The following is a 14630-nucleotide window of genomic DNA, read 5'->3' as shown; positions in this document are numbered from 1 at the left end:
CTGAAACATTTCTCTTAGTTTATAACTTCGTCAGTCGTAAATAAATAAATAAAAATGATTGGTTATAGAGAGTGGCTTTGGCCCTGTTGTGGTATGTTTCGACATCAGTGGTTCAGTTTTTGTCAGACAGTGTGAACGACATCAGTTGAGCTGGTGCAGAGTTTCCAGGCAGGAGGAGCTAACACCGAGAATATGCCAACATGAACCAAACAGCCCATCAGTCATGTTCAACCGAGCGGACTTGAAGACCCTCTGCACCAGGTGAGCACAGAGATTTCAGGACCACAAAGTGACGACCAGATAAACTCTTAATTCAGCTCCGCTCCCTGAGTCCAATGACTGAGGCTGTACCAACAGTACTAACGTTAGCCTGGCTAAGGTTAATGCTAGCAGGCTTAGGTTGCTAGCTGATGTTAGCTACATAGCCAACATTTTTAAATGGAACCGGTGTGTTTTTATTTCTTGTATAAGCTATTTTTTTGCCGGCAGCTTGCCTATTCAAAAGTTAATCGACGTTAAATCCTTTAACTTTCGTGTGATATCACAGTTTTGAGATTGAACGTTACGTTGGTTTTCAGCAGGGTAAAGTTTACAAGTATTTGCAGAGGCTTCAGCGGCTCGTCATGTCTCTGCCTTCGTGGCTGTCTGGACTCAGATAGGGAGGGTGTACGAGCTGTAGTGTGAAATTGCATCAATTACCAAGGGAGAGATGTTTCTGCAGCCATCCCCGTTTAGTATTAACAAAGATCTAATCAGGACAAGGACATCAGGTTGTTTTGTTAGCTTAGTCAACTCGCAGTCCAGTTGTAAAAGGTCTTAAAGTAACGTTATTGGTCAATCCTGAGGTAAATGATTACTCAATTACCTGTTTTTCTGCCTCTACATACTTCTTCTACTGTCGAGTAGGAGTTAAGTTCTGCTAATGGTTAAACAACAAAAAAACCCTAAGTGTAAGCGCATACTTTGATGGGGTTTGTTATAACTTTTCAGTGTTTACTTGTTGCTGAAGGTCAGACAAACGAGCAGAAGACACAACAAACATGAAACTTAATGCACAGATGTATTAAACCCATCCAAACACACAGTTTAGTCCTCATTGAAAATGCATCAACACTTGTTCTCAAGCTCGTTCAAGCTTCAGTGTGCTCACTAATCAGTAATTACTGACATGGCCACTTACTCTTTATTCTTCTTCTTTATCCAACTCATTATTTAAAGTCAGACACACTACATCTAACAGGGTTGTATTCAATGCCCAACTTGTTCTTCCTTATTCATTTAATTATTATCATTTTTAATGAAGCCCAGCTTTCTTTCTTGGATCTACAAAAGCGGGGAGAAACTTGAGATTGTAATGGAGAGGAAAGGAGGAGACTTGGTAAGATAGAGATCAGTTATTCATGTGGGATAGAGGGCTGGAGGGACGTGGAGTTTATTATGAGATGCGTGCAAAGGAGAGTGGCATGATGGTTACAGCGTGTTCAGGGGAGAAGAGGCGAAGGAAGGGTGAATAATTCAATTCTTCATACAGCTAGGCTGTGTTTGAGTGTGTGCTGCAGAAAGATTGGAAATATGGGCCATGCATATAGTGGTGAAAATAAGGGGATTATTTGTTGGCCAGTAGTTTGGCAGTTTGATGTGAATGTGTGTGTTGCAGAGCATGTTAATGTTAGTTGAGAAGGTTGAACTGGTTTGGAAGGCTACTGAAGAGACAGAGGGGAAAATAATGGTAACCAGTTGTATATGATATAAAATATGTGGTCCATTTCAGTAATACCAAATAGGGTCTTGGGAAATATTTTTACACACTAATTTGTGTTTATATCCATAGTTTAGAACATAGTTGTTTCAGTACTGACTGAGCATTGCTTTCTGCTGCTGTTGCTCTTCCACAGAAAAACTTTTTGTTGATGCTGCTGGGACATTTGTTTTGGGTTGCTAAATGATGATGATTTATTTGTGCCATCTAGATATTGCTTAAGCTCAACCATTAATGTGTCATTTACAGTTGCATTAGTTTGAAGCTGCATTTGTTATCATGCTGACTTCATGCAACATTATGCAACAGTCATATGTTTCAATCTCAACGATCATTTGTAAGTATCAGGGAAGTGGTTTAGTTTTTCAGGAAGTTGCTCTCTAAAGTACAGGAATAAACAAAGGCCTGCTGTGCTGCATGTTTTTTTTTTGTTTGTTTTTTTTTACAACTATTAACAGGAGGTCATGTTTCATGGTGTGTGTTAATTATGTTTTAAAATATTAATATTGGCCAGTTACTACTGTAAAATGATTCAAACAGGAAGCCACCACATTATGTGGCTTAGTACAGGTGGGCTGAGTGAGCTCAACCTATGCCAGCACTGGCATGTACTTACTGGACCAGTTGGTTGCTCTTGACGACAGAAAGGTCGAGGGTCACCTTGGCGTTCATGTTCTCCCAAAACAAGAACACCTCTCGTATTTCAGCGGGCAGGGCGTCATGTCAGCTCTATTACCTGAACCTAAAACAGATTAAAGAGCCTGTTTGTAACGCAAGTGAAAGTACACAAAGTAGACAAAGGCTCATTATAACCAACTCTATATGGAACGCAAGAGAAAAACTCACCAAAGTTCATATATTGTTATATTGGTGTGAGTTCAGTTTGTGCGCAGTTTTAGATTTGGACTTGGACTTTCAGTTTTCCTGGCTTCAGGTTTCATACGAGTCGCTCATTACATTTAGTCACTGCACTCACAATAGAAGACATGAGTGGTGCCAAACTGATACTACCACGATGCATAACTATAGGACTGGACGACATGTTCATCGGAAAGATTTTGTATTTGCAAATTACATTAAACTGAGAAACATAGCCTTGTTTTTTACTTGACAGTGCATATTTCACATTACCCAGTGAGCTTCCACAGGAGAACATGGTTTTCATAGGACGTTCTTTAACAGAGGTGATAAGCCACCACGATGCATTGCATCACATGATCAGTGCAGTTAGTAGATGGTGGCCTAAACAGTAGTCACACTCAACAAAGTTAATGTGTTCTTACATAAAGTGGATAAGGTGTTATGATGTGACTGGAGGCGATCTTAGCTCACCTCTGCTATCAGACACTTTGGGGCAACTATATAAAAATGTTGGCTCCTTTTCTCCCCACACATTGTGATGTGCATTTTCTGTTTACAAACAAATTTCTTTGAGGCTAAGAAGGACAAAATAATTTAATATAAACATCAGAACTGAGCGAGATTAATTATGGGCTTTTTGTCCTGAGGAAGTATGACATGCCAGCTACCTACTCAGTATGCAGATAGTGGTTCTGCTTGAACAACACAACAAAGCTCTGTTGTAAACAGAACAATGGGGACAAGAGCCTATTTTCCCCAACATGTCCTCCTCCCCCGTGTTCATTCTTTCATCTTCTCCACCTATTGTTTTCTATTCAAACTTTATAACCATGTTTGTTGAAATTGATGATATAAAGTGGTTACAAATATTGATATAGTCAGTGATTATGATTGTCAGCTGAAAACAATTCCAGCTCATACTATACAGTACCACGTACAGGAACATTAGATAATTTAACGTGTGATATGATTATTAAACATAACGCACATTGAAATTTTCACATCTTCTGGAAGCCCCACACAGCAAACTGGTTGGAAAATGAATACAAAGAGACATTTTTCTATTTTTAAATTTTTTGTTATACCACATCCTCCACCGTGCTTTTCTCCTGACCTGCTTCTCCCTGGTTTGCTCTTTCCCAGGCTGTGGTAGTCATCACCCCCAGTCCACGCGTGACGGTGAGAATGACGACAATACCTCCATGACCTCCTTTGGTGTTGCCCTCCGAGGCCTCCCCCTGGCCTTGGCATCCATGACACAAGCTACCACCTCAGACTCACGCTTTCACCCAAAATGGCGGGCAATCACTGTGGCGACCCTGCTGGCTTTAGTGCTCATATTGTATTTGCACCGGACAGTAGGGAACAGAGATACTCCTACCAGGGGCTACTACCGCAACAGGGCTCACAGTTTGCAACTGTACAGTGAGGGTGAGGATGATATCTTCAGGGACACTCGCAGACAAACTGCAGGAAGCCTCGCCCGCCGTCAGAGGAGGGAAAAACCTTACAATGACACTTACCCGTTAAGTCCACCAGAGAAGACGGAGAAGGGCATCCGCTACCGCATCGGTGTGATCGCAGACCTGGACACGGCATCACGTAGCTCCAAGGATCAGACGTGGTTCAGCTACATGAAAAGAGGTTATCTGACTGTTTCAGAGAGCGCTGACAGACTGGAGGTGGAGTGGGATGCTGAGACTGTCACTCTAGAGAGTCATCTGGCTGAGAAGGGACGAGGTATAAGTTGGTTAAGAACTTACCTATTGATATGTATATTTGTTATGTTTGTGTGTTCAAATCAGTGTTGATTTACCTCATTTTATTTTTCTATTTACTAACTGTTCTGCAGGTATGGAGCTGTCAGAACTTGTGGCGTTCAACGGTCACCTTTACAGTGTAGACGACCGCACAGGTGTGGTGTACAGGATCGAGGGCAACCAGGCTGTGCCCTGGGTTATATTACCTGACGGTGATGGCTCAGTCTCCAAAGGTCAGTTTCTAATCGATGTCTTAAAGTCTCAAACTGGCTCGGGTATGGTGGTCAGAATGGGTTTTTTTTTCACTGAAGGAAGGACAGAACTATCAACTGCGTGCACTTACTGTAGCTCAAAGACCGCGGGTGTAGTCTTTCCTTAGCTTGAGGGTAATTTCTTGTGAGATCCACATGCCTCCTCTCAGATCTGTCCTTTCTGTTGTGTGCGCAGGGTTCAAGGCCGAGTGGCTGGCAGTGAAGGATGAACACCTGTATGTTGGTGGCCTGGGGAAGGAGTGGACCACAACCTCTGGGGAAGTTGTCAACAACAACCCAGAGTGGGTTAAAGTTGTTGGCTACCATGGCGACGTGGAGCATGAGAATTGGGTGCCACACTACAACTCCCTGCGGAGTGCAGCAGGGATCCAACCACCAGGTGCTGACGGATTGTTTTTTGTTTCTTCTTTATAGTCCTGTCCACATACAACAATGTCTGAATTGGTATCAAACCTCTTATTGGCATCAATGGGCGCAGTTTTCGTTTCATAATTCACGGTTTTGTTTCCCGTTCCAAAAATACATAGTGGATAGAGGAAATTGCAACTCACTGATGCACAGTCTGCTCTTATTCATTCTGTTACCTCTCCCTTCCCCAGGCTACCTTATCCATGAATCGGCAGCTTGGAGTGAACGTCTCCAGCGCTGGTTCTTCCTCCCTCGCCGCGCCAGTCACGAGCGCTATGAAGAGACTGCAGACGAGCGGCGTGCCGCAAACCTCCTCCTGTCCTGCCCCGCAGACTTCAGCTACATAACCGTGCGGCACGTTGGACCACTCAACCCCACCCACGGCTTCTCCTCGTTTAAATTTGTTCCGGACACGGACGATCAGATCATTTTGGCCCTAAAATCAGAGGAGGATGCAGGCAGGATCGCCACCTACATCATTGCATTTACACTTGACGGTCGGGTGCTGATGCCTGAGACAAGGATCGGGGATGTGAAGTATGAGGGGCTTGAGTTTATTTGAAAATGACAGGGCTGAAGGTGCACATGTTGCTGAAGGGAAACGCTGCAGGGGTCCTCAATGTTTCAGAGAAGAGTAAGAAGTGGACTGTTTTATGCAACACTTGTTTAAAGTCTTAGGTTTTACATTCCCCTCTTTGTTCTACTGTGCAATAATACAGTATGGTACAAATTATATATTTCATAGTCTTCTCTTGAGAGGCACAAGAGAAGATAAAAGGGCAGGACAAAGCCTCACCACCAGGGAAGGACAATTAAGTCTCACCAACTACAGACCTGTGTATAAATGATACAGCCAAGCGGGGACAGGCAATACATCAGTCACTAGTCATTCACCTCCAAAAAAGATTTTTTTAAAAGTTTTAAAGCCTTAACTACCTTATATCAGTGCTGGTACAACAACGCTGTCTCAACCTTGAGTTAAGCATCATGCTTTGATTGGACACTACTGATATCCCAGAGGAGTCTGGGTATAACAGTTTATTAGTAGCTGTCGGTCTGTCAAACACCAGGTTAATGTGGACCTGTTCTCCTGCAGCCAAACTCTGCTGGTCAGACACACAGGGGAACAAGGAGACACAGCATCGCACATTGAAAAAGAAAAAGAAATGAATGTCCTTAAATGACTTGAAATACTGAGCTTACTTGTTGCTTTTGTGTTTTATTTTACCTGTTCAGACACACTGAAGTTTCTCTTATTAAATTTATATTAATGATGTAATGGGTCCAGTCATGGTCACATGATGCATAGCAACTTATGCTCCATAACCATGGTAAATTATTCTGGGCAGGTTCAGCTCAAATGTCATAATTGAATATCAGCCTCTCAAGCCAGAGAACAAGTGAACACCAGCGATTTCATTTGAAGATTAACTATTAATATTCCCTTTGCATCCCCTCAAAGCAAATTAAAATTTCTTTTTATTTAACTGTCTTGTTATGTTTGTGCAACAAATCAGATGCTATTAACATTTTTATTGTTAAACAATTTTATCTAAAAAAATAATCACTATACAGTTTTCATGTCTAAAAATTCAACAGTTTCGCATCACACTTTTAATCATACAGTAGTTTGTTACACAAATTTCATTAAGCGTTTCATTGACTAATGTCACAGCTTCACAGGGGGAGACTGGTTCATTGTGATGGCTGGTAAATTACAGATTATCTGATATGAACTGACAAATGACAAGACAGATTGGCTGGATCAGTTCAACATGCAGCAAACTTGGTGATTCTTCACACAACAGTTCAAACCTGAGGAAAATATTTGTGAGTAATCTTGTTCACAGGCCTGTTGCCATGGCGAGGATGTCTTGAGGTATACCAGCCACTTTGATGGGTTTGAAGGAGCCCAGTTTAGTGTAAAAGTCGAGCATCCTCCGATCGCTCTGCCTCAACTCACAGAACGCTCCTCTGGAACCTGAAGGGAAAACCAAGACGGTGTTTGGTATTTAAATCTGTTTTGGGTAAAATATTGTTCAAACCTTTAGGCGATAAAGAAAAACAACTTTCATTGTCACTGGAACAAAGTCATACAACATCAGTGATCTGCAAATTTACATGTGTATAGGTTGGTATGCCATCTACAGGCCACATGCCTTTATCACATGCCTACCTGCAAGTTACAGGTGCAGCAGAGCAGTTTTCTCTCTTTATTTTAAACCAATACATTGTAAGATGTTTTGTTTACTACAACTTTTCTGCTAAATTCTGGGAAGAATACAGAAGTAACACCGCTCAGCCATCCAGGACTGTCCTCTTAGTTAAGAAGAGTCCCACATGGTTGGTATTGAAGAAATAAAAGAAAAACTGAAGCTTCCACTCCGAGCTATTTTAGTATTAAATTTTCAGCAGTTATTACTTTCTTTGTCTGGAACAATACCAGCACATCTATTGTAAAGTTTGGACACACTGTCATTCAAGTGAATCGAAAGTCCAGTCCAAACTTTTAACTCGGGTCAGCGAGTTTCTTGCAAGTATACACTTACACTGCAGTGACTTTCCTGTCCTATAAAAAGAAAACTGGTGCGAAGCACTGTTGTGACACTGGCTGCACAGCTCCTCCTCCTGGAGAATATGCAGTCTATTAAACCTGAGTTTGTGAATGACTGAAGTTGCAAGCCTGTTTCATGAGGCGCATCTCTGATTAATCAAAAGGCAGTGTGCACCTACCACTGCTCCTGATGGAGGACAACAGCTGACCAATCATACTTTTGGCCGGAGAGGGATCAGTGACCCGGGGCAGCACTTGTATAGTGATCAAAGAAGGGAATTCTTCAAACACTGCGTCACTTGTTGCCCTCTGGAGGTAGAAGATAACATACAATAAAATAACATTGCATCTTATCATCATCATCATCATCATCATCATCTCAGACTGGAAAACAAATCTTGCGTTTTGATCACCTGAATCTTGGCTGCAGCTGGTTTGGCATTAATGAGTGCCAGCGCGTAACCACACGTCCCAATCTCATCCTCCAGGACAAAAGCACACTGAGGGGAGGGGGAGATTTCCCCTGCTGACAGGCTGCAGTGGGACAGAGGGGATGTTAAGATCATATCAAAGCATAAAATTCTCAGGAGCAGAGTAATTCATTCCTGGTTACCTATCACAGATAAGTGGAGGCTGCGTCATCATGGGGACTTTGCCCTCTCCCGCCGTCTGCATCTCCCCAAAAATCCGCTGCACCTCCATCTAAGACAGGAAACAATACTGTGCAGAATCACTACTGAATTTTAACCAAACTGCATCATTGTCTGAGGATCTGCCGTCTTTACCTTGTCCTCGGGGCAGTATGGCCGTATGCAATACACTGCTGTCATGGGAGGATATCTGAACAGGTCCCTGTTTCCGTGTCCAGGCAGCATTCTCTGTAATGCAGTATATTCATTAGAGCAACATTAATAATTCACAGATGAAAACAAAATTATATTTACCAGATGCATTGCCCTATTAATAGCAATTACCACAGCACATTAAGTGGGAAAATGATAGATTTAGTACAACTAATCAAAAAAAAAAAAAAAACATTTTAAATATGTCTTTGTCTGTAGACACGGCATTGTTAAATTACCTGGAACTCTCCAGACAGTCCTCCTCTGAAGCCCCAGGGTTCAGGATCATCGTTCATAAGCTGGGCGGAGGGTTGACCCTGCCCTCCTGTGGAAAACAAAAACAATAAAACATTTAAAGCTACAGTCGGCTTGTTATCTGAGTACAAACATTTGGCAGCCAGTGACCTGTAACCACTAAGTGAAAGTGAGTGAGAATATCCATCACCTTTTGTTTCTTGCTCATTTTGCATGATCATTGTAACTATTTTGTTTTTCGAGATCACATCATTACAATCTCATGCATCCCCGCTTCCGCCTGCAGCACAACATGTAACACTCCCAATGTTACTGTGGCCGTTTATGTTCCCCGTGTTGAGTTTTCATGGGAGTCGTGATAAAAGCTCAGGAATGTGTCTAATTAAAGGCATTGGTCTTGAAAAGGTTATAGTGGCAGCTAACTTCAGAAATGTAATTTGAATTTAAAAATGTAGCAAAATGAAATATATGGTGCAGGTTTAAGGCCACAATTTACAGGCTTTAATGCATAATTATTTACATCTTTCTCTTTACATTACAGCTATGATCATTTCTGTCATTGTTCAGGCCAGTAGCTTTCATCTGCATCATGATATGTAGTGGAACTAGATATGAGAGGAAGTCCTGTGTTATCTAAGAAATGTAATAAACTCTTCTCACTAAACTGTATCCAAAGCAGCTTTTTTTTTTTGGTTTTACCATCATTGGAAGATTTCGATTTTCTCACCTAGTGTTTTCACATAGGCACGAGCCAGACCGACTCCACTCTTAATGTCACAGATGTAGTTGTAGAGGTCGTACAGGATGCTGCGGTTCGGGGCGTTTGACAGGCGGTTAAACATCTGCACCACTGCTTCGCACATGTCATCAAACTGCTGCGCTCTTGAGCACCACTCTGCTGTCTGAAAAACACCATGAGCTGTGTTAAAGCACAACACGCCTGCAGAATGAGCTGTATTTGGAAAAACCACACACACACATACACACACACACAACCTTGTCTGTCTCTGCAGTAGCAGCACAGCTGTTGTTCTTGAGCCAGTCCAGCTCCTGCAGCATGGTCCTGGCGGTGGGCCCGTGCTCGTATGGCAGGAAGAAGAGGTCCGACAGCAGCTTCAGGTCATCCAGGGTCAGAGGCTCTGCTGTGTACAGTGGGTTCTCCCCGGGTCCAGGAACATAGCTTTCAGCCATGTCTGTCTGCATGGGCTCCTCATCTGACGGCTCTTTCTTGAGACGAGCTGGAGGACGACACGGGCCTGGAAGGATGAGGAAGGCACCGACAAACCGTCTCAATGTGATTCTCGCACTGCTCCAGCATATAATGGTAACAATACATTAAACTGTTAAACGAGAGGTGAAGACTCTACCTCCTGGTTGATCTGTGCTCAGGAACTCCTGCAGCCAGTCATTGAGGGCCAGGATCAGAGCTTTCTGGGGACTGTAGCAGGGGTCCTGCTCCTCGTCGCCTGGTGATGAAGGTCAGGGACAGTCAGACAGTGTGCTGCCTTCACTCCCATATTGTGCCGCTAAGCTTTAGGCAAACCCACAGAACTTTAACAAACTGTCCCCGTCTTGGGAAAAGGAAAAAACCCACCATAACATTAACTATAATAACAGTAATAATAAAAAAACAAATATAACATCACATCTTCTATGAAATACCCAATGGGATGTTTTAGATGAGCTGTAAGAGAGACAATTGTCCTTGCATCATTCTCCATGGACAAGCACCAGATTAAAAAGGTCAGGCATCAAAGATTTAAACATTTAATCTTCTGTGAATAAAAGTCTGACGTTTGAAGACTCTGCTGTGTCAACCATTTTCCAAAGTGCACCACAGATTTTAAGACTGATTAGTCTGTTTCTCTGATATTTCAGGCAGCGACTTGTCAGGTTTGTACTGTGCAAAAATCAACTTTCAGACTTGAAACTTAATCCCTCTGTGTTTGGAAGGAAAGGCAAAATGCAAAACAAAAACTGGACACTCACTCATCTCCACATCTCTTGGTCCTCCATCAGCGGTTGCTTTGCACCATGTAGCCAAAGTGTGGATGGCCACAAAGTTTGGGTAAAACTCACAGTTGGGATTGGTGAGCACTCCTCTCAGTTTGGGAATCAGCTCAGTGGGTCGATCCTGCTCGGAAAAGATAATACTGAGTATTTCAGGATAGAGATTTCAGGACTAGGGCACATTCTGACATCTGGGAAATGTTAGAAAAAAACCATCTTTTATTAATGTAAATGTGGACAGGCATGTATTTACCTTATAGGGTCCAAGGAAAAGTCTTTGGGGATCATAATCGTTTGCGTGGATATTGTCCCAGATGACTGGGGCCCTCTTTAGGACAGAGGACACCTCCTCTATGGACTCAACTGAGATTTTGTGGGACACCACTTTTGGGCCTAAATAAGAAAGAAATAAATAGAAAATATATTCTCAAACTGTACCAGTGATTACTCCAGTGGAGTCCTAGGTTGTGAGGTTGTGGTTCAGTGTAAGCTCACCAGTCCACAGTATGTCGATACCAGGCAGCAGCTTCTCCCCCACAGTGTGCAGGTAGGAGGACTGGGCCACGCTGGGAGTGCAGAATGCAGCACAGTAATCTGGAGACACAGAACAGTGACAATATGGGGAAAAAAAAAACTAAACTTACAATGAAAAACAAATCAGATTTAACATAGCTTTAGATGCTTTTAACTGTGTGGCTGCGCTTAAATTGACTGTAAATCTTATGAGCTTTCCAGTGTCACTTTCATGCCGCCCTGCTGTCTGACCTGTAGGGCAGAAGAGGAAGGTCTCAGGTTCTCCCAGGTGCTGGTACACCTCATTAGTGACGGCCACCTGAGCGTGGGCGAAGGAGCTGAATGCCTGTTTATCAGCTGGACACATCTCAGTCTCAATGTCATCAAACAGCAAAGAGAAGGACCTGCAGCCGAACCCCCTGACCTGCCGAACAAACAGGCACGAACAGGTGATCAGCATTTCTAAGACCGAGTTGAAATTTTAACAATAACGCAAAAAAAACCCTGATATACAGATAAATGAGTAATACAACAAGGTCAGATAGAGTTTAAATATTTGCTTCACCTGCTAGAGACTTTATTCAAAAGAGCTAGTCCACCTGGAATTAAGCCCATTACCTGCAGCAGTGTCAGCACCATCAGTTGCATGTTGACCTACTTCCTGTACGTCAAACGTTTCTATTTTACTGCTGCATGTTTCATAAAAAGTAATGTGGCGTCCAAACAAACCCTCAGAGAGCCATAAAGCTAAATACAGCCAACATTAAATTATCTCTTGTGCGCCACCCTTCTTCTCCGCATACAAAGTCCTACCTGATCCAGTTTCCTGTTCAGGGCCGCGACCTCTTTGGGGTTGGAAAAAGTGATATCCAGACCGGGCGAGATTGCATAGATGAACTCGACGTCGTGCCGTTTAGCTGCTGATATCAGGGCCATGAGTTGTTCTGGGAGGAGGAGAACAAGGGATGGGAGAAGAAGTGCCATTTGATGATGAGCTCCCAGCTATCATGCACCTCTGTAGGACATTTTAGCTTGATGCTTAGAATCATAAAAATGGCCATAACAGCACCAGATTTGACATGATAGTTTTTGACATGATAGTTTTTAAATAGGTCAAACTTCAAATTATCATCACTGCCCTTCAATCTGAAACATTACTGATAACATCCAGGCAGCCAACCAACAGAGAGGCGTCAAACTGTCTCTCAGGAGATAATGATGACTCAGGATGGGACTTTGGTGAGACACTGATAATAAAAAGGACAACACTCCCATGAGTCTTCATTAAGTATTTTAATTTGTTGCTTTGGTTTCATTTGCAGCTGCAATTTGGCACAATTGTAAACAAGGACACTGATGTTCTTCAAGATCTAAATACAGCCTGAGCCGAGTGTGTTTTTAGTTGGACACCCTGTTTATCTGGTTAACTGGATGGTGGATCCCAGACACACTAACAACCACAGTGTGTCCTGATAAGATAAATTATAAAGAAACAATGGATTTTTACATTTGGAAGATGTAAGCAACTAGTAGGGAAATGATAATTATACAAAAAAAACAAATGAAATGTGTGATTTCAGTGTGAACGGTGTGGACACATGAAGAGGTGAGACTCACCGGCCTCCTCAGCAGAGTACAGGTCTCGCCAGTACATCCTGTGTTTGTAGTCATCCTTGGGGGCGTACAGGTACGTGTTCAAACCCCACTTCTGTTCCCTGTGAATCCCAACACCAGCAATATATGATCAAAAGGGCCAGTGAGTAGATCGCAGTGTTTTAAAAAAAAAAAAAAAAAAAAAGTGAGAATGAAACTGAGCCCACAGGATCAGGAGACATCAGTAGGTAGAACAAATTAATCCATGTGTGCTAAATATTGTTTATGTGTTGTTGACTGTTCCGCAGATCAGTAGTCGGTTCCTGAAACCAAATGAAGGTGAGCATATCATAAACATCAGCCATTTTTAGGCTCCACAGTACATGTTCACCATTTCCACCCATGCTCCTCATTCAGAGTGGGAGTTCACATACCTTTTAAACAGCTCGGTCCTTTGCTCCATTGTCCAGGGTCGCCCATAAAAACCTGCAACAAGCAAAGGTCAAGTTATACACCAAAATAGTGTCACCTTACCAGAGGTGATCAATATATAATCCGAGATGTAGTTCCAGGAGAGAAAATCTGGAGTTCGCAGCATGTGGACCTTTACATTATGGGTCATGGAGCTGTACTGTAGCAGGGACACCTCTGGGATCGATAGTCGAGTTTGGGCCCCTGGACCCAGTCTGCTCACCTTCCACTACTCCACTGATGAACCCCCTCGTCCCAGTCTGGGCCTGGCTCTTCGCACTGCTCGGTTTCGACATGGTTTAGTGTGAAGTTTAATGTTGAGTGGTTGAATGTCTGTCGCTTCGTCCTGTTTCCTAATGTTCACACAGCAGCTCCGGCTCTGACACAGCCCTATTGTCAGTCATGGCTTTGTACGCCAGCCTTTAATTTGATTCACTTTTATTGCACCGTCCTCTCACGCTTGCGCACACCAGCCAGGTTTAAACAGCGGCAGCGTTGCACAACATGATGCTACCATGATCTAAAGTCTACAACTGTAAATCCTCAGAGAAGCAGCTCTTGTTTTGTGATGACTGAAGTTCAACTCAGATTCACAGGCACGTTGGTTGAACGTGTTGACTACCGGGTGAACGTCTTAAAGGGACAGTGTCCCTGTGGCTTAAAGGGACACTTCACCTGAAAACACAAACCAGTCAAAATAACACTCATTTATAGCCATTGATGGATTACTGAGTGCGACTACAGGGCACCTGGCCCCGGGTCCCAAGAGATCAGGGGCCCCTGGACCAGAACCCTGTATGGATTGTGGTTGTTGACATTTCTTATTGAAAAGTCTAAAAAGGACTACAAGAAATAGACTGAAAATAGACCCATAGATAGACAGTGGTCTGGTTATACACTGTACAATAGTGGTAATTATATCACTCAGGTGAATATTTTTATAGAGCAGCATAAACTTTGAGAGATCAGAATAATCTGATAACAGATGTGACACACTATCAGTACAGCATTATGTCCTTTATAAAAAGGTAGAAACATTCTGTCAGGTGTCTCTTCTGTTGACACAGAGGGGAATCATTGTGCCGAGTGATGGCACCTAGCATGACTTCCTGTAGTGCTCCTCGTCACAGCAGAGCTGAAGAAAGACACGGGAGTGGTATCATCAGGTTCCTCGTCACCTCTCTTACTAGGGCCTCTCACCCCAGAGTTTGGCCGGGCAGCCAGCTCTAGGAAGAGTCCTGGTTTTCCCAAAGTTCTTCCATATGGGAATGATGTAGAGTCCATTGCAGTCATGGGAACCTTCAATGCAGCAGAAATGTTTCTGTATCCTTC

The 14630-nt window shown here is 43.0% G+C and overlaps 2 protein-coding genes across 3 annotated transcripts; one reads left to right on the top strand and one right to left on the bottom strand.

The window, feature by feature from the left end:
• The first annotated feature begins 28 nt into the window (after nt 1-28).
• cant1b (calcium activated nucleotidase 1b) lies at nt 29-6547 on the top strand. Of its 2 annotated transcripts, none has more exons than XM_056371644.1 (5): nt 29-261; nt 3764-4360; nt 4473-4613; nt 4828-5031; nt 5252-6547. In XM_056371644.1, exons 2-5 carry the CDS (start codon nt 3823-3825, stop codon nt 5620-5622), a joined length of 1254 nt encoding a protein of 417 aa, XP_056227619.1. In that variant the 5' UTR covers nt 29-261; nt 3764-3822; the 3' UTR covers nt 5623-6547. The 2 variants fall into 2 exon arrangements, with proteins under 2 accessions (XP_056227619.1, XP_056227618.1); XM_056371643.1 differs by lacking the exon at nt 29-261 and adding an exon at nt 1402-1506.
• A 31-nt stretch (nt 6548-6578) lies between these two features.
• On the bottom strand, nt 6579-13906 carry ogal (O-GlcNAcase like). The gene is made up of 17 exons (XM_056371638.1): nt 13522-13906; nt 13262-13313; nt 12852-12949; nt 12048-12178; nt 11487-11658; nt 11217-11315; nt 10975-11114; nt 10701-10845; nt 10079-10177; nt 9708-9967; nt 9439-9613; nt 8696-8781; nt 8400-8492; nt 8228-8316; nt 8028-8148; nt 7794-7923; nt 6579-7041 (listed from the first exon to the last, which is right to left on the bottom strand). The coding sequence occupies exons 1-17, from the start codon at nt 13592-13594 to the stop codon at nt 6905-6907; spliced, it is 2100 nt and encodes a 699-aa protein (XP_056227613.1). The 5' UTR covers nt 13595-13906; the 3' UTR covers nt 6579-6904.
• Between the last annotated feature and the right edge of the window lie 724 nt (nt 13907-14630).

Source organism: Seriola aureovittata, chromosome 3 (assembly GCF_021018895.1).
Source record: "Seriola aureovittata isolate HTS-2021-v1 ecotype China chromosome 3, ASM2101889v1, whole genome shotgun sequence".
NCBI classification, from domain to species: domain Eukaryota; kingdom Metazoa; phylum Chordata; class Actinopteri; order Carangiformes; family Carangidae; genus Seriola; species Seriola aureovittata.
This window is presented reverse-complemented; position numbering and strand designations above follow the sequence as displayed.

Excerpts from the sequence above, each read along its gene's own strand:
- cant1b (XM_056371643.1), top strand. The coding sequence starts at position 1,443 with ATGCGTGCAAAGGAGAGTGGCATGATGGTTACAGCGTGTTCAGGGGAG. Across the intron at positions 1,507-3,763 it reads GGAGAAGAGGCGAAGGAAGG|GCTGTGGTAGTCATCACCCC; the intron begins GTGAATAATTCA and ends GCTCTTTCCCAG. Across the intron at positions 5,032-5,251 it reads AGCAGGGATCCAACCACCAG|GCTACCTTATCCATGAATCG; the intron begins GTGCTGACGGAT and ends TCCCTTCCCCAG.
- ogal (XM_056371638.1), bottom strand. The coding sequence starts at position 13,594 with ATGTCGAAACCGAGCAGTGCGAAGAGCCAGGCCCAGACTGGGACGAGG. Across the intron at positions 12,950-13,261 it reads AGGACCGAGCTGTTTAAAAG|GGAACAGAAGTGGGGTTTGA; the intron begins GTATGTGAACTC and ends TGGGATTCACAG. Across the intron at positions 8,149-8,227 it reads CCTCCACTTATCTGTGATAG|CCTGTCAGCAGGGGAAATCT; the intron begins GTAACCAGGAAT and ends GTCCCACTGCAG.